At 55.1% G+C, this 18163-nt stretch overlaps 1 protein-coding gene across 1 annotated transcript in view; it reads left to right on the top strand.

Moving 5' to 3' along the window:
• The window catches only part of ITPR3 (inositol 1,4,5-trisphosphate receptor type 3), a 68662-nt gene extending 51277 nt beyond the window's left edge, over positions 1–17385 (top strand). Inside the window, exons 32-58 of the mRNA XM_053601564.1 lie at positions 106–231; positions 356–481; positions 2521–2641; positions 3534–3724; positions 4319–4467; positions 4638–4746; positions 4840–4930; positions 5034–5203; positions 6308–6482; positions 6623–6807; positions 7000–7200; positions 7344–7454; positions 7926–8021; positions 8145–8246; positions 8344–8430; positions 9046–9156; positions 9229–9421; positions 9637–9762; positions 10217–10389; positions 11034–11198; positions 11923–12115; positions 12553–12657; positions 12732–12859; positions 13693–13858; positions 14444–14604; positions 15756–15917; positions 16528–17385. Of these exons, the coding sequence (XP_053457539.1) occupies positions 106–231; positions 356–481; positions 2521–2641; positions 3534–3724; positions 4319–4467; positions 4638–4746; positions 4840–4930; positions 5034–5203; positions 6308–6482; positions 6623–6807; positions 7000–7200; positions 7344–7454; positions 7926–8021; positions 8145–8246; positions 8344–8430; positions 9046–9156; positions 9229–9421; positions 9637–9762; positions 10217–10389; positions 11034–11198; positions 11923–12115; positions 12553–12657; positions 12732–12859; positions 13693–13858; positions 14444–14604; positions 15756–15917; positions 16528–16596 (3792 nt within the window). The 3' untranslated portion in view covers positions 16597–17385. The remainder of the gene's footprint in view (positions 1–105; positions 232–355; positions 482–2520; positions 2642–3533; positions 3725–4318; positions 4468–4637; positions 4747–4839; positions 4931–5033; positions 5204–6307; positions 6483–6622; positions 6808–6999; positions 7201–7343; positions 7455–7925; positions 8022–8144; positions 8247–8343; positions 8431–9045; positions 9157–9228; positions 9422–9636; positions 9763–10216; positions 10390–11033; positions 11199–11922; positions 12116–12552; positions 12658–12731; positions 12860–13692; positions 13859–14443; positions 14605–15755; positions 15918–16527) is intronic.
• The last annotated feature ends 778 nt before the right edge of the window (positions 17386–18163 follow it).

The raw sequence follows: 18163 nt of genomic DNA, 5'->3' as shown, positions 1-18163 counted from the left end.
GGGGAGTGGACAGGAGTGGGGGTGCCGGGGAGTGGGCCCAGTGCAAGGGAAAGAGCCTGGCCAGGTGGCCCTGCTCATGCTCCTGGCTTCTCACCAACTGTTTAGGTGAAAATGGCCTATGTGAACTTCGTGAACCACTGCTATGTAGACACGGAGGTGGAGATGAAGGAGATCTACACCAGCAACCACATCTGGACACTCTTTGAGAACTTCACCCTAGACATGGCTCGGGTATGTCCCCGTGGGGCCCGTGGAGGCAGGGTCATGGTTGGGGGTCTTGGCAGCCCCCCAGGAGGGTGGGAGTGGAGGCGCCCTATGTGTGGACCCCCCAGGCATTTTTTTTCTCCTGCCTTAGGTCTGTAGCAAGCGTGAGAAGCGCCTGGCTGACCCCACACTGGAGAAGTACGTGCTGACCGTCGTGCTAGACACCATCAATGCCTTTTTCAGCTCCCCATTCTCTGAGAATAGCACCTCCCTGCAGGTGAGATTCTCTTGCCCCCTGCCACGACTGACATGGCTGGATTTTGTGTAGGGACAGGGTAAATAAAAATACATGGTCATACTTGGTTGTGCATAAAAAACTAGCAGAAAGATATACAAGTATATTAGTTATCTATGCTGTGTAACTACCCCAAATTTAGCAGTTTAAAACAAACTTCCATTATTCCACAGTTTCTGTGTGTCAAGAGTTAACAATGGGAACTGTACCATCATAGGAATTCCTAAGTTCAGTGGGTATGTGTATCCTGGGGGTGGCAGTGCTTATCACAAAAGATAAGGGGGACTTGGTTATGGCACTGGAGAGCAGCGCCAATACAGTGGTCATGATAGTCTGACTTGCAGAGATTGTTCATGATGGCCAGTTGATCTTGGTGTCTCTGGAAATGAAAAAGGTAGGCAGCCTTCTGAAGTCCTACTTGATCTGTATAAGGAGAAAAAAAACTATAGGCTAGTGTACAGATGCCTGATTTGAATCACCCAAAGAGTCGTGGCCCTTCAGTCGACCCCCAGATTTCCTGGCATGAGCCAGTTCCCAGCCTCAGAGTTCCTCAATGAAAGAGGGCTCAGTTCCCTTGAGAATGACCCTGTTATACTACCTAAATCATATAGTAGGCTTGGCAACTGTAGCTCAGAGGCTAGGGCGCAGGTCACATACACTGGGGCAGGCGGCTTCCAACCCAGCCTGGGCCTGCCAAACAACGACAAGTACAACAAAAAAATAGTCTGGGTGTTGTGGCCTGTAATCCCAGCTACTTGGGAGGCTGAGGCAAGAGAATCTCTTTTTTTTTTTTTAATTTTTTTTTGTAGAGACAGAGTCTCACTTTATCACCCTCGGTAGAGTGCCATGGCATCACACAGCTCACAGCAACCTCCAACTCCTGGGCTTAAGCGATTCTCCTGCCTCAGCCTCCCGAGTAGCCGGGACTACAGGCGCCCGCCACAACGCCCAGCTATTTTTTGGTTTGCAGTTCAGCCGGGGCCGGGTTTGAACCCGCCACCCTCGGTATATGGGGCCGACGCGCTACCGACTGAGCCACAGGCGCCGCCCGCAAGAGAATCTCTTAAGCCCAAAAGTTTGAGGTTGCTGTGAGCTGTGACACCACGGCACTCTATCGAGGGTGACATAATGACTCTGTCTAAAAAAGAAAAAATCATATAGAAGCACTGGAAGGACACATCAACCAATAAAGGAGCTACTGGGGATACAGCGGCTGGGGCTGGGGTGGGGATAATACAAGAATAGTAAAAAAATCCTGGGTCCTGCCCCCTAGCAAGGCTGGGTTTATTTTGACATTTGTTTGGGTCCAGGGATGCCTTTGGCATCATCATGGGACTCTGGCAAATTGTGCTTTTCCTACCTCTGATCAGCCCCAGGCAGCAACAGGATGTAGGTGGATGAGGGTGATGGGGGTGAGACCTCTCAATGCTCTTTTGGTTTTTGAACCATATGAATGTGTCTCCTTTTCACAACATTAATCAATTAATTAATTATTTTTTTTTAGAGACAGAGTCTCACTTTGTTGCCCTTGGTAGAGTGCTATGGCGTCACAGCTCACAGCAACCTCCAACTCCTGGGCTTAGGCGAGTCTCTCGCCTCAGCCTCCCAAGCAGCTGGGACCACAGGTGCCCACCACAATGCCTGGCTATTTTTTTGTTGCAGTTTGGCTGGGCCCGGGTTTGAACCTGCCACTCTGAGTATATGGGGCCGGTGCCCTACCCATTGAGCCACAGGCACTGTCCAACATGAATTTATTTTGAAATATTTTTTAAAGGGTCAGCCAATGGCTATGAACCCCAGGCTTGGGGAGTTACTCACAGGGCTGCTGTGTGCAGTTGGGCAAGTTGTGTACTGCTGAAAGGACTGGGGATGCCTTTTCCCATCTGGCACAAAGGCATGTGGTGGCTGGTGAAGGCCGTGTCCTTCTACCCATGACCATTCCCACTGGGCCCGGTCACTGGGTCTAGGGCTGTCCGGGGTGGGGATCAAGCCGCAGCAGTGGGTTGTGTGTTCTCTTGCAGACACACCAGACGATTGTGGTGCAGCTGCTGCAATCCACCACACGGCTCCTCGAGTGTCCCTGGCTGCAGCAGCAGCACAAGGGCTCCGTGGAGGCCTGCATCCGGACCCTCGCCATGGTGGGTGAGTGTGCCAGGGACACTGGCCAGCACCCCTCCCCACCCGCTGCCACAGGGACGCCTGCCCTCACAATAGACACCTTATCCCTAAACTCGCCCATCTGCTCCCAGTTCTCAGTAAGTCTTTCTTGGTGTCTATTGGCATCTTAGCAGTTGAGAAAAGCTATTTTCTCTTCAGAGTCAGTTCCCCAGAGCAAAATGCTGGATGGCATTCACCAGCTAGAGTTTTTTGTTTGCTTGATTTTGGGTTTTTGTGCTTAAACAAATGGTCTTAAGCAGCAGGGAGGTCTGTAGGTTGTTAGGGACACTTGGAGAGAGAAGGAAGGAGGGAGAGAGGAGTGGAGGGTTCAGAGTAGAGCAGGGAAGAATCAAAGAGGCAGAAATTCTTTTTACCTAACAAGGGGAAGAAAGCACCTCAGTCCCTCAGGTGGCCCCTTCACCATCTCCGCTCATCCTCTCTGTCCTGCCTCATCACATCCCCCTGTTTCTGCCTCTCCGCCTGTACTTGGGCCTCCTTCCCTCCTCTCCCACATCCTCCTGAGGCTTTGTCCCCCAACTCAAGGCCTCCCTACCTCCTCCATAAAGCCCTCTCTGATTGCTTTATCCTCATTCCTTTGTTCATTTGTTTGATAAATCAGCACCTTCTGTGTGCCTGGCAATGTTCTGGGCACTGACGATTCAGCAGTGAACAAAACAAAACCCCTGTTTTCTTGGTACTTGCATTTTAGTAGAGGTGGCTTAGGTGGGGGCCACGGTAGACATCCCTGAATCCCAGCCCCTCAGTCTAGTTCACCTTGTTCCCCAGTGTTGCAGCCCTGAGCCTAGCCTCTGGCTGGTCAACCCCCACCCAGCAACACACACACCAGCCCTCCAGCGCCCCTTTCGTTCCCACCCAGCCAAGGGCCGGGCCATCTTACTGCCCATGGACCTGGACGCCCACATCAGCTCACTGCTCAGCAGTGGGGCCAGCTGTGCAGCTGCAGCCCAGCGGAATGCCTCCAACTACAAGGCAGCCACGCGGGCCTTCCCCCGCGTCACCCCCACTGCCAACCAGTGGGACTACAAGAACATCATTGAGAAGCTGCAGGTGGGTGTGGGGCTGCCTGGCATCTGCCACGGGAGCTGCTTGGTTGACTCAGCAGCTCTCCCCCTGTGGAAGGGCAGGTTCTCAGGTGGCATTCCTTCCCATGCTGCCCACACTTCCAGGAAGGGGCTGGTTAGCTTGTCCCCTCCTCTGGGGCTGCTAAGGGCAGGCTCTGCAGGAGGAGACTGAGGAGCCCAAGATGCCTGCTGGTGGGGGGTAGGAGCTCATGATGGGGTCGGCCCACCCCTCACTCCTGCAGCACCTTGCTGTCTATGTACCACATTTCTGTCCACTGTCTTGTTGGGCTCATGAGCTGGTATGTAGGGTTATCCCAGTGTGGCAGGAGACCAAGACTCAGGGAGGACAGAGGGTTGCCAAAGGTCACACAAAGCCAGAGGAGGGACTGGGAGAAAAGCCAGATCTTGTGGCTTCCAGCCAAGGGCTCTGAGCAGACAGATGTCACATTTTTGTCAAAGCATCTCTGTGGGTTCCGGGTCCTTCAGACAGGCACAGGGCTGGAGGTGTTTGGGTGGGGGGATGGCGCCAAACCCTGGTGGTCTCTTGGGCCTGGTGGTGACCCTGCCCTGCCCATCCCAGGATATCATCACTGCCCTGGAAGAGCGGCTGAAGCCCCTGGTGCAGGCCGAGCTGTCCGTGCTGGTGGATGTCCTCCACTGGCCTGAGCTGCTCTTCCTGGAGGGCAGTGAGGCCTATCAGCGCTGTGAGAGCGGGGGCTTCCTGTCCAAGTGAGTGGGATGTTGGGCCAGGGTGTGGGGACAGTGGGGGCCCAGAGGCCTGGGTCAGAGAAAGTCCCACAGGGTAAGAGGGCTGGTGGGTACTCCGACTGGGGTAGGATGGGGGAGTGCTGGAGGGAGGCAGCGTGGAGCTGCCCTGAGCCCCTTCTCGCCCTGCCCAGGCTAATCCAGCACACCAAGGACCTCATGGAATCGGAGGAGAAGCTGTGCATCAGGGTGCTGCGCACCCTGCAGCAGATGCTGCTCAAGAAGGCCAAGTACGGGGAGCGGGTGAGTGCCCCAGGGCTTAGGGCCGGGATTGCCAGGCCAGTCATTAAATGGAGCAGTGTGTGCACTTCGGGCCTCACTCCCACCCTCCTCCAGGGTAACCAGCTGCGCAAGATGCTGCTACAAAACTACCTCCAGAACCGGAAGTCCAGCTCAAAAGGGGACCTTCCAGACCCCATGGGCACTGGTCAGTACCGCCTTCCTCTGCCCTGCCTCCAGTGTCCCCAGGCATGGTCCCTCCCTCCCTCTGCCTCCTCACCAGCTCCTCCTTAAATGAGTGTCCCCTCTAGGCCTGGACCAAGACTGGTCAGCAATTGCAGCCACTCAGTGCCGGCTAGACAAGGAGGGGGCCACCAAGCTGGTTTGTGACCTCATCACCAGCACCAAGAATGAGAAGATCTTTCAGGAGAGCATTGGTCTGGCCATCCGCCTGCTGGATGGTGGCAACACTGAGATCCAGGTGTGGCGTGGGCCCTGGGGTGGGGCAGGTATGCCAAGTCACTGAGGCGGTGGGGGCCTAGGTGCTGGCAGCCAGCTTAGATCTTGGCCACTTAGGTGGGTCTAATACTACATCTGTCCCTGGGTCATGTGGCCCCTTCACCATCTCTGCTCATCCTCTCTGTCCTGCCTCATCACATCCACCTGTTTCTGCCTCCCCACTTGTACTTGGGCCTCCTTCCCTCCTCTCCCACATCCTCCTGAGGCTTTGTCCCCCAACTCAAGGCCTCCCTACCTCCTGCATAAAGCCCTCTCTGATTGCTTCATCCTCATTCCTTTGTTCATTTGTTTGATAAATCAGCACCTTCTGTGTGCCTGGCAATGTTCTGGGCACTGACGATTCAGCAGTGAACAAAACCAAACCCTGTTTTCTTGGTACTTGCATTTCAGTAGAGACAACAGTCAGTAAGCATAATCCACATGTAAATGGAGACATGTTGGGGTGATTCGGGCAAGGGCAGCGTTATTTTAAGTGGAATGACTGGGGAAGGCTCCTGAGGTGGGAATGTGTGATACCCAGAGGTGAGCACACAGGCACTTCGACTGGGCAGAGCAGGCAAAGGCCACAAAGGGGGAGTGGGTGATGTGGCTAGAATGGGGCAGAGAAGGGTGGTGGGACTTGGGATCAGAAGCAGCAGGCCATCACATAGCCTCATGGACAATGGGAGGCTGTGGCTTTTCCTCTGGGGGCCTGGGGCATGGGGTCACCACAGGGTTTCCAGCAGAGGAAGGATGTGACTTGAACTTCAAGGGATCCTTCATGCAGTGTGGGGAACAGACATAGGCATCATGGGCAGGTATAGGGCTGGTGAGGGGGCTAGTACAGGCCTCAAGCACCACAGTGACAGTAGTTTTCTCCGCCTCTCATGCTTCTGACCTCCCATCCCAGCCTCAGTCATAGGGCATGGAGTTGTCTCTGTCTCCCCACCCACCTCAGTCTACTTTGGACATGTTTGGGCCGTCTGCCTCATCCTGTCCCTGCAGCAGGGAGTAGAGGCCTCACAGCTTCACCAAGGTCACTCAGAACCAGTGCTGAGGCTGCTCCTATCCCACTGTCCATTTCCAGAAGTCCTTTTACAACCTAATGACAAGTGACAAGAAATCAGAGCGCTTCTTCAAGGTGCTCCACGACCGTATGAAGCGGGCCCAGCAGGAGACCAAGTCCACAGTGGCAGTCAACATGAATGACTTGGGCAGCCAGCCGAGTGAGGACCGTGAGCCAGCAGATCTTACCACCAAAGGTTAGGGGTGCAGGGCAGGGGCACAGGGTGCAGGGTTGTGGGGGCACAGAAGGAGATGTGCACGGCCAGGGAGGGACACAGGGTGAGGGTGAGGTGCTGGCCACTCCAGCAGCCCCAGCCTCAGCAGGTGTCACCTGCAGGCCGCATAGCCTCCTTTTCGATGCCTGGCTCCTCGTCCCGCTACTCACTGGGTCCCAGCCTGCGCCGGGGGCACGAGGTGGGTGAGCGTGTGCAGAGCAATGAGATGGGCATGTCCGTGCTCATCATGCAGCCCATCCTGCGCTTCCTGCAGCTGCTGTGCGAGAACCACAACCGGGACCTGCAGGTGAGTCCTTGCCATGCACCCGCCCCTTCCCTTGGCTTTCAACCAGCACATGAACCCACATCTGGCTGTGCACTGCGGCTGGTGTCCCTCTGGCCTTGGCACCCTGCCCCTGCAGCACCAGGGATCCCGCTCTCCAGCCGCCTTCCTCTCCCTGCTGCAGCCACGCTGTGCCCACCCTTCTGTGCTCTGCAGAACTTCCTGCGGTGTCAGAACAACAAGACCAACTACAACCTGGTGTGTGAGACGCTGCAGTTCCTAGACATCATGTGCGGCAGCACTACGGGGGGGCTGGGGCTGCTGGGGCTCTACATCAATGAGGACAACGTGGGCCTCGTCATCCAGACCCTTGAGACCCTCACTGAATACTGCCAGGGCCCTTGCCATGAGAACCAGGTGAGCTGTCACAGGTGTGTGAGTGGCATCCAGAGTGGCAGTGTGAACAGAGCCGCTGGGGCAGGGACAGAGGCTTAGGTTTCTGGAACCACCACAGTGCTGAGGGGCCTGGGTCCCCATGTGCCCCCACTGCTTTCTGCCAGACCTGCATCGTGACGCACGAGTCCAATGGCATAGACATCATCACCGCACTGATCCTCAATGATATCAGCCCTCTGTGCAAGTACCGTATGGACCTGGTGCTGCAACTCAAGGTGGGGTCTGGTGGGAGGCCCCTATGAGTGTGCGGTGTGCATGTGATGTGTGTGCACGTGCCTGTGTGACTTATGCACTGAGGGTGCACAGTGGCATGTGTAATGGCATGGTGTTGGCATTATGTGTGCTGATGTGTGCAGGTTGTATGCATCTTACATATGCATGTTTATATGTACACAAGAGTGCATGTGTGAGCAAACATGCTGGGACGTACAATTGCTCTAGAAGCAACTATGAAGACTTCCTCTGTCTGGACAGTTGAGTGTGTTTGCCACAGGGTAGGGGTGAAGGCAGGCCCAGGTGGGCTGGATGTGCAGCACTTCTCTGCAAGCTTGGGAGATGGGGGTGCGAAGGTCATGGCACATCTTGGGGGCTGGAGGGGCTGTTACAGAGTAGTCCCAGAGGGAGGTTGTGTGGGGTGGGTGGGGGCGCTCAGACTGTGGTCTGCCTTCCTTGGACCCCTCCACCAGGACAATGCCTCTAAGCTGCTCCTGGCTCTGATGGAGAGCCGGCATGACAGTGAGAACGCAGAGCGAATCCTCATCAGCCTGCGGCCCCAGGAGTTGGTGAGGCTAGGCAGGGGGCAGCCTGGGCAGGCTGGTGTGTCTGATGTGTTGGGAAGGGGATCAGGGCCCAGCTGGCCCTACTGCCCCAGGAGGAGGGCATTTGAGCAGGTGCTACCCCTCCAGGTGGACGTCATCAAGAAGGCCTACCTGCAGGAGGAGGAGCGCGAGAACTCGGAGGTGAGCCCACGTGAAGTGGGCCACAACATCTACATCCTGGCGCTGCAGGTACCAGTTCCACCTGGGGTCTCACCCCGATGGCTGTCTCTTCCCAGCTGCCCCCTGCAGACCCCACACTTGGTGACTGTGCTACCTTCTCACTCAGCTCTCCAGGCACAACAAACAGCTGCAGCACCTGCTGAAGCCTGTGAAACGTATCCAAGAGGAAGAGGCTGAGGGCATCTCTTCCATGGTGGGTGCTAGGGCAGGGGTGAGGCTTAGATCTAGGAGCGTGGCCGGGGTGGCTATTGGCTGGGTGAGTGTTGGCCAGGCTGGGAACTGGGGGCGGGGCTATGAATTGAGTTGAGAGAGGAGGGCTGAGCTGAGGACTCAGGGTCAGGCTGGAATCTGATGTAGGGGCAGAGCCAGGAACTCAGGGAGGAGCTGTGATCTCTGGTTGAGGCCGGACCAGAATGAGGCCTTAGGACTTGAGTTCCAGGCAAGGGTTTGGGGGCCTGGTAGCCAGGGGTGAAAAACCAGACTTTAGAAGCAGAAGCAAGGCCAGGGTGGGGGAGATGAGAAGAGTGTCTGGGTCTGGTCCGGAAGCCTTGTTCAGGGCTCAAGCTGTGCCTGGGCAGGACTGAAGCCAGCACCGCCTGTCCTAGGGGAGTCTCTGGCCATGGCTCTCCTCCTTTCCTCCCTTTAGCATCAGACCCTTGGGGCTGGGTCCTAGTGGAGCTGGGCTTGCCCTGAGGGGCCACTCACTGGGTGTAGTTCAGAGCTGGGCTCAGGCCTGGAAGGGTGGGGGTCGGATGCTAGGCCTGGCTGTGGGGTGCGGGGCATGACCTCAGCGCTCTCCTCATCTCAGCTCAGCCTCAACAACAAGCAGCTGTCACAGATGCTCAAGTCCTCGGCACCAGCGCAGGAGGAGGAGGAGGACCCCCTGGCCTACTACGAGAACCACACATCCCAGATCGAGGTGGGGCCTGAGTCGGGTAGGGGTGGGTGAGTGTGGGCCTTGGCCAGGTGTGACAGAGCACTGTGTGCCCAGATTGTGCGGCAGGACCGCAGCATGGAGCAGATTGTGTTCCCAGTGCCCAGCATCTGTCAGTTCCTGACGGAGGAGACCAAGCACCGGCTATTCACCACCACTGAGCAGGACGAGCAGGGCAGTAAAGTGAGCGATTTCTTTGACCAGTCCTCCTTCCTGCACAACGAGATGGAGTGGCAGCGCAAGCTCCGCAGTGAGGACCCATGGGGCAGGAGGGCAGGGTGGTCCCAAAGCTGCTCACTGCTGCCCCCTAGGCCTGCCCGGCCCCCACCCCAAGGAGGGCCTCTTCCAGTCAACCAGTCTTCCTCCTGAGTAGGGCCTGCAGCTGTGCAGGTAGCTGGGGCCCCTCGTGGGTGGGCAGAAGGTGATCATTAGGACCCCATACCAGCTTGCTGCCCCCCTCCCCAGGCATGCCGCTGATCTACTGGTTCTCCCGCCGCATGACTCTGTGGGGCAGCATCTCCTTCAACCTGGCAGTGTTTATCAACATCATCATTGCCTTCTTCTACCCTTATGTGGAGGGCGCATCCACAGGTGAGAAGTGGGGCTGGCCAACAGGGTCCTGGGAGCCTGCCAGACCTCCTGCCTCGGTTGGGCAAAGCTGTGGGGCTAGCCAGCCTCTGAGAGAACTAGGTGCAGAGTGCAGAGTAGCTCTCCTCTCCCTGCCCTGTGGGCTCTTCCCATCATGAAAAGACTCAGGTACGGTCCCAGGGCATAGGCAGGGTCTTCGGCTTCATGGGAGAGGGCACATGAGTGTATGTGTGTGTGTGCACACAAAGATAAGTGAGTCGGAAGCCAGATAAGGTAGCATCATGTGGATAGGGGCCCCTCAGGCCTAGAGATGCAGGTGTATGTAACAGGCTAAAACCAGGCACCAGGAACTTAATAGGGAAGGCTTCTAGGAGGGGTGGCTTCTAGGTGCCTCTTGGACCTGTCAGGGCTGTGGTGGGCTTGACGAAGGTCACTCACCCTGCCCCTGGACCCCTAGGTGTGCTGGGCTCCCCGCTCATCTCCCTGCTGTTCTGGATCCTCATCTGCTTCTCCATCGCGGCCCTGTTCACCAAGCGCTACAGCATCCGCCCCCTCATTGTGGCGCTCATCCTGCGCTCCATCTACTATCTGGGCATTGGGCCCACACTCAACATCCTGGGTGCCCTCAACGTGAGTGCCAGGGGAGACCCATCCTCAAACCAGCCCATGCTCTCCATGCAGTAACCTGAAGCTGATCTTCTGTCCCAGGAGCCACTGCTCTGTCCCATCTCCTCCTCTCTGTTGGGTCCCCAAGTTCATCATAGATCAGCAGTTGGGATCGCTCTGTGCCGCCTCCCTCTCCGTTAACATCTGGGGACACCTGCACTCAGAGACAGACAGAAGTCACTTTAGAACACCAGCTTCAGGGCTGCTGCGTCCATTGTGGCTGGTTGTGCACTGCTCAAAGGCACTATTCATGTGGCAGACAGCAAAGATTTGTATATTATGACAGTTTCCTAACAGATGGAAATAAAATGCCTTTCCTAACTTACCCAGTCACTGTGAAGGCCAGGGGTGTCTCTACCCCCATCCTCCTTTACCTGTCCCTCACTTTCTTTCTGGAGCTGAGGACTTAAGGGATATCTTTGTTCTGAGTCCCAGGAGCCCAGGTGCATTTCTGGAAGCTGTCTCATGAATGGTGTGCCTCCCAGGCTGAGTGGGACCAGCTCTGATTCATCCCACTGATCTGGGCATCAGCTGGGCATGGTAGCAGGGGGTGAAGATTCAGGGTGGGTTGTGGAGCACTGATGCCCATGCCCTGTGCTCACCCCTAGTTGATCAACAAGATTGTGTTTGTGGTGAGCTTCGTGGGCAACCGTGGCACCTTCATCCGGGGCTATAAAGCCATGATCATGGACATGGAATTCCTTTACCACGTGGGCTACATCCTGACTAGTGTCCTGGGCCTCTTCGCCCATGAGCTCTTCTACAGCATCTTGGTGAGGCCCCTGGCTGGGCTGGGGCTGGATGGGGCGCAGGCAGTTGAGGTGTCCCATGAGTTGCTGGCAGTTCCCCAGCACCAGTCTCTCTGTCCAATCTTTTTGCTGCTGAGCTAGGAGGAATGGGTTTGGCCCCAAGGCCCACTCCTGGTCCCCATCTCACCCTTCTCTCCTACAGAGTAGAGTGGAGGTACCAGCCTGGACTTGAGCTAGGCCGTGAGTTTGCATCCTAGCTTGACCCCTACTAGCTGTGTAGCTTTGGACAAGTTTCCTAATTGCCCTGTGCGTCAGTTTCTCCTTCTACAAAATGAGGATAATAACAGCACCTATCTTCTAGAATAATTGTGAGGATGAAATGAGCTAATGCATGAACAGCACTTAGAGCAGAGGTTCTCAACGTGTGGGCCGCAACCCCTTAATAACAATGAAAATACATCACGGCATTAGGAAGGTTGAGAACCACTGACTTAGAGTGTTTTCTGGTGTGCAGCAAGTGCAGTGTAAGAGCTGGCTGGTATCTCCTTCTGTGGCCAGGGTTCAGCTACCCATCTCATCCTCATGCCTTCCCCTGGACTAGGCTCCTCCAAGAAGCTTCCTTGAGCTTGGTTACTCCCACCTCAGTGGAGACCCTGAAGGAGGAGCCTGGGCAGCCTTGGGGTCCCCAGCGACATCCCCAGTCAGATTGGCTGGCCCACCCCCTCAAGGCCCTGTCCCTATCCTGCAGCTCTTTGATCTCATCTACCGAGAGGAGACGCTATTCAATGTCATCAAGAGTGTGACCCGCAATGGCCGTTCCATCTTGCTGACTGCCCTGCTGGCCCTCATCCTGGTCTACCTCTTCTCCATTGTTGGTTTCCTCTTCCTCAAGGATGACTTCATCCTTGAAGTTGACCGGCTGCCCAGCAACCACTCCAGAGGTTGTTGGGACTTCCTCTTCTGGGCGGGTGTGTATGGGATGAGGTTGGGCCTCACAGGTGACTGGCGTCAGGACCTCCAGGCTGCCTGTTTCTCCTCTTGGGTTCTGGAAAGGTCTGGCTCACACCGGTCTGCCTCTCTGTTTCCTGGGGCAGACTTGGTGTGGGAACACCTTGGGTCTCTGGCCCAGAGCCACTTGCTTGAAAGCTGGTGCCACTCGCAGATGCTGTCATTCATATTCAACTCAGTATTTGCAGGGGCTGCCTCATGCTGGCCTAGGGGTATGGGGACTCTGCCCTGTCCTGTGTGCAGCCCAGGACATGAAGAGCTGGCAGCATCAGTAACCTTTCCTGCAGAGTATGGGGCAGGGGACAGAGCCAGGAGGATGATTAAGCCAGGCATTTGGGTCTTTTGGTGACCTTGTCCATATCCCCTCCAGCTGGCCCCCTGGGGATGCCACATGGAGCTGCTGCATTTGTGGGCACTTGCAGTGGGGACAAGATGGACTGTGTCTCAGAAGTCTCGGTGCCTGAGGTCCTAGAAGGTGAGGCAGTGTGTCTATGGGGGTCTGGATTGGGGGGCAGGTGCCTCAAGTCTGAGCATGCTGTCTGCTTGCAGAGGATGAAGAGCTGGACAGCACAGAGCGGGCCTGTGACACTCTGTTGATGTGCATTGTCACTGTCATGAACCATGGCCTACGTAATGGTGGCGGCGTGGGCGATATTCTCCGCAAGCCTTCCAAAGATGTGAGCACCCTGCCTCACCCCAAATCCACGATTCCAAGTCCCCGTCCAGATCAGCAAATGTGCAGAGTCCTGTCCTTGGCCTCCAGTATACCTTCCACGTTGAACCCCTCTTGTCTGTATCCCTTTCCTTGCTCTCTACACCTAGTCACTTCCCTTCAGCTTTTCCATTGTTGCTGAGCTAGCCCTTCACCCCCTCCAGCTCACTCTAAATGCCATAAGGAAAGACCTTGGCAACTAAACCTCGCCTCAGGGCTAGGGAAGGTGTGAGTCAGGCCATGCAGGGCTCTGCTAGGGCCACTGGCTTGGCACAGCCCCCAGGAGAGGGGGGTGGGGAGCTGAGTTGGCCTCATGAGGAAGCCTCATGACTTGGCTAGGGCAGCTGCCACTCCCTGAAGGGCAGTCCTCCCCTAATTACTTGGGAATGAGAACTCTGGCCAGACAGTGGGTTTCTAGAATGTGTGAGGCCAGGCATCCTGAGGGTGGGGCAAAGGAGCTCAGAGCTGGCTCTCCCTCTAATCAAAAGGTAGGGGCAGAGACAAGGCGAGTCTTGCAGTTCTAGCTCCCCATGCCACATTCCTTCTATAGGGCTCCGTCCTGGCAGAGCCTGAGTCTGCTCTGTCTTAATCCAGACTCAGGGCTTCTGGTTATAATTCTTGCTCCATGGAGCTAAGGTGGGTCCACTCTGCCACCTTCATGGCCCTTGGAGCCAAAGGCCCTCAGTACGTTCTGGGGTCTGGGTCCCCTTTATCACAGCCCTGATCCCTGGCATGAGTCCTGTCCTTCTAGTGAACTTGGTGACCCTTGGGTCCAGCCTCCTTATCTTGCCTCTGCAGGAGTCTCTCTTCCCAGCCCGAGTGGTCTACGACCTCCTGTTCTTCTTCATTGTCATCATCATTGTGCTGAACCTCATCTTTGGGGTGATCATCGACACCTTTGCTGACTTGCGTAGCGAGAAGCAGAAGAAGGAGGAGATTCTCAAGACAACATGCTTCATCTGTGGTGAGGGCTGGTTCCTGCACTGCAGAGGCCACAGCAGGACTGGGTGGCCTGTGCACTCAGTTTGCTCATCCCAGAATTGAGAACATGACCCTGCCTAAACTTGGAGTAATAGAAGAGTGGCAAAGGGCCGTCCCTTTAAATCCTCTCAGTTCACAGATGAGGAAGCTGGAGCCAGGCAGTGGCCTTAAGGCTCTGGACTCAGTTCAGTGCTTTTCCTACTCCTCATAGAAGTACTAATCCCCTCACCAGGCCCCTCAGGCTAAGGGGCAGGCGTCATCTGCAGGACCTCCCTTTTCCAGCCATTCCTCCTCTCCCTGCATTTGGGGGCTTTGGGCAATTCTGAGGTTTGCTCCCAGAGCCCTCAGCTGCCCCTGCAGAAGTCTGCAACTGTGGCGGGTCAGGATCTCCATGGCTTAGTGGCTGCTACTTTAAATAGAAGTGACCCAAATATCCCAGAGTCTGTGTCAGAAGCATTCTCTGGAGAAAAAATGCCCTCCTTGCATGGCAGCCATATCCCCTCCCCCAGGTGGCCCCACAGTAGGTCTTGGAGGCTGATGGTTTCATCCTCGCCCTCTGTACCTTTAGGTCTGGAAAGGGACAAGTTTGACAACAAGACGGTGTCGTTTGAGGAGCACATCAAGTTGGAGCACAACATGTGGAACTACCTGTACTTCATCGTGCTGGTCCATGTGAAAAACAAGACAGACTACACGGGCCCTGAGAGCTACGTGGCCCAGATGATTAAGGTATGAGCAGGGTTTGTGTGGGGCCTGTGGCCAAAACCAGGTGTTCTAGAGTCAAAGTGGCTGTGCACCAGAGGTCCTCATGGCCTTGAGTCCCCTGGGCCCTAGAGAGGAGTGGCCACATCTGCACTGGCCTGGGAACAAGTGCTGCAGACACTTGTTGAAAGGTCAGTAGGGGAGCAGAGAGCAGCTGGAGGCAGCTTCAGCCGCATAGGAGCCCTGCCAGCTGGCCACTGCCGTGGAGGGAAAAAGTCCACAACAAGCTGGTCAGCCCTGAAGGACAATCATTGTGTCGCTGGGCCTATGGGCACATTGCTGCTGAAATGTGGGCATGGGAGACTGCCTGTGGCTGATGATCTGGGGTCACTCTGAGGGAGCTCTGTCTAGCTTAGGGAGGAGGGCAGCTTTCTCAAGTCTGGATGGTCCCCAGAGGCTGAGAGGGAGGCTGGAATATCTTAAAATCATCAGATTTAGAGGTATCAAATTTGTAATCTGTCCGATTTCTATAGTAGTGAAAGGAGTGAATCATAAATAAGGGACTTTCTTTTGTCTTTTGGGTCTTACTGTGTTTTGAACTGATCTTTGAGTATAGATTTATCTGTTGGTCTCAGAATTCACATCTCGCAACCAGGAACCAGAAAACTGCTTGGCGCACTCTCCCTTCCCACTCCTCCTCTGTCCTGGGAGACATGGTTTTGCCTCCCAGACACATGTCAGACCACCAGCCCTTCTCAGCAGAGCCTCCTGCTCCTTCAATTTGCCATCTGTCTGACTCGCATCTTCCTTGACTGTGGGGTGTATTTGCTGGGCGGAAGGGAGGGAGGAAGGAAGGAGATTCAGGGTCTGGGTGGGGAGGCCTTCCCCCAACCTCTCATGGGGTATTGGGAGTAAACAGTGTGGATACCAGCAAAGGACTCAAACTCAGCTGACAAGGCCATCTAACGGAAGCCAGCCCGTCATGGTGGCAGAGGGTTCTCTGCCAGCTCACTCTGGCCCTGGGGAGGACCCAAGTCAATTCAGATTTTCCCATGACACATCCCTGGCAAGTAATTTTGTCAAGGGTGTGGCAGGAGCCTCCTCACACATTACTGTTTTTCTAGAGGCTTTCCTAGGCCGAACCCAAGCCTACTCATCCCACTGGTGATGTTTTTCAGAATAAGAACCTGGACTGGTTCCCCCGGATGCGGGCTATGTCCCTTGTGAGCAACGAGGGTGAGGGGGAACAGAATGAGATACGGATTCTTCAGGACAAGCTCAACTCCACCATGAAGCTGGTGTCCCACCTCACTGCCCAGCTCAATGAGCTCAAGGAGCAGGTATGCATCCCTCCCTTTGCTGACCCCCCTAGGGGTTCCCTGAGGGCTCCCTCAGCCTGCCATGTGGGTGAGCAGATGCTGGGTGCCAGGGCCTTCAAAGCTCCCCTACCCCTACCTATCTTTCCTGTTGGTCTCTGTTCCTGGCTTGGGGTGTGAAGGTAGGTTCCACACACTCTCCCCTCCATGGCAAGCTAGACGGAGTTAGTAAACCCTGCTTCACACCCCTGTAAGACCAGGCTAAGTGGAACCTTGGTACAAGGGTGTGGGGCCCTATTTCATGTTCCCCCTGCTACAGCTGCAAGGAGTCCCTGCAAAGGGTTCACTGGAGATGGGGAGTTTAAGGCCCCTCTGCCCAGAACATCCTCATCTGCACCTGGCAGCGATTACATGAGGATCAGGCAGCCCCTCTGTTAGGTGGGATGGTTTCCCAGCTGCACCAAATCAGGGGTTTGTGACATGCTAATTGAGAATGAGAGTTTGGAGCTGACATCCTTGTAGCACCCTGAGAGTCCTCAGCAGAACAGCAGCTGGATCCATGGGGAGAGGGTAGATACCAGGTCTCCTGCAGTGCCCACAGAGATTGGACCTGTTGGCATCTGTTTAACCCTAGATGACGGAACAGCGGAAACGCAGGCAACGCCTAGGCTTTGTGGATGTCCAGAACTGCATGAGCCGCTGAGAGCCACCAAAGGCCCCAACATGGGGTATGCCTTACTGGAGACTGTGACTAGGAGTAATGCTCCCTCCCTTGGGTCACGTGGCCTGGCCAGCCTGCCAGACACCCCCACACCAACCCAGCCTCTCATGAGCATGGAAGGGGAACCTCAGAGTTAATAGTCCTGCTTAGAGACCTTGAGAAAGGTCTCAAGGAAATTCACTGGGCCCCAGTTTACCTTAGTGCCTTAGAGGAGGAAAAGTCCTGGAGAACTTTGTCCTTTGAAACAGTAACTGAATCCCTCTGTAGCCCTCCTTGTGAGTGATTAGGAGTGGGCTCACCTCTTTATCTCCAAGCACTACATATGCTTGCTGCCTGCCTCTAAGGGAGGTGGCAGTAATGCTGTTACTAGTGATTCTAGTACTTTGTTATTTAACTTATTCCATGGGTGCTGTGCTCAGCCCTGCCCATGGCTACACAGCTCCCTCTATGCCTCAGATCTGCTGTAGACTGTGTGCAGACCTCACTATGGGTGTCCAGGCCACCCCTTGGCACCGCTTCAGGTGGCCTGATGACTCAAGGATGGACAGCCTTGCTCATGGGACCTGCCTCTTCCCCAGCTTCCTGGGGAAGAGTCACACATCCACGTGACAAAGTGCTGAACTGTTAGAGTGGCTGTTTTTTGACTGCTTGTTTTTTCTTCTTTTGGTGTAATGTTTTACAGATTCTTTGGCCTGAGAACTAATATGTTAATTGCCTTAAATAAATTAATAAAAAATCTAGTCCATTAAAAAGGGATATGTTTCCTGCATTGCCTCAGGGGCTGTACCGATTAATTAACAGAGTACACTGGCAGAGGAGAGCAATACAAGCCTTTCCCTGCTGGCCTGGATTCTCCAGAGATGTTCTGAGTAACATCCTATCTCACGGCATTGCTAAACAGGGGCTTCTAACAGATCTGTATTTTAGTCTAGTGGGTTTCCGTTGTAATCCTACTGCATTTATTTTACGCATTCCGTAACATACCCATGAATCCTGGTACAAATCTAGGTACAAACAAGGTTAAAAACCCACTTTCACTTAGTACCAGTGAGGGGTGCTGTGGGCCCCAGCCTTACCCTTTCTTCCTGCAGTACTCTTAACAAAAGGATGCTCAAGTAAGGCATGTGAACATCTTACCAGTAAGAGCTGAGGTTCCATGGAATAATGTGACCCTGTGGGTCTCCCTAGCCCGTAGGGGCTCTGTCCTGTGGTCTCCCACAGAACCTGCCCACAGTGCTAAAGCCAATTGCAACCTGAGGCCTGACCTGTCTAGAGTTTTGCTGTCCCTTAAACCAACTAGCACACAGGGTTTTGCAAGGTCTGGGCAGAGGCCTGAGCTCCATCCACTGAGTCAGTGGAGACGAATGCCAAGCAGGGTTTCACATCTCTCAGCCTCATCACCTCCCTGCTGCTTTCTGTTTGCAACAGGATGCCCTTTTAGATATTGACTGTTATTTCTGGCATCCTCCCAGGAGCTCCTACAACAAAAGGGAGCCTGAGAATCTTGCCAGGAGACAGACCCCAGGAGAGGTGGGGGCTCCTGTGGCCG

This window comes from Nycticebus coucang, chromosome 9 (genome assembly GCF_027406575.1).
Source record: "Nycticebus coucang isolate mNycCou1 chromosome 9, mNycCou1.pri, whole genome shotgun sequence".
Taxonomy (NCBI): Eukaryota; Metazoa; Chordata; class Mammalia; order Primates; family Lorisidae; genus Nycticebus; species Nycticebus coucang.
This window is presented reverse-complemented; position numbering and strand designations above follow the sequence as displayed.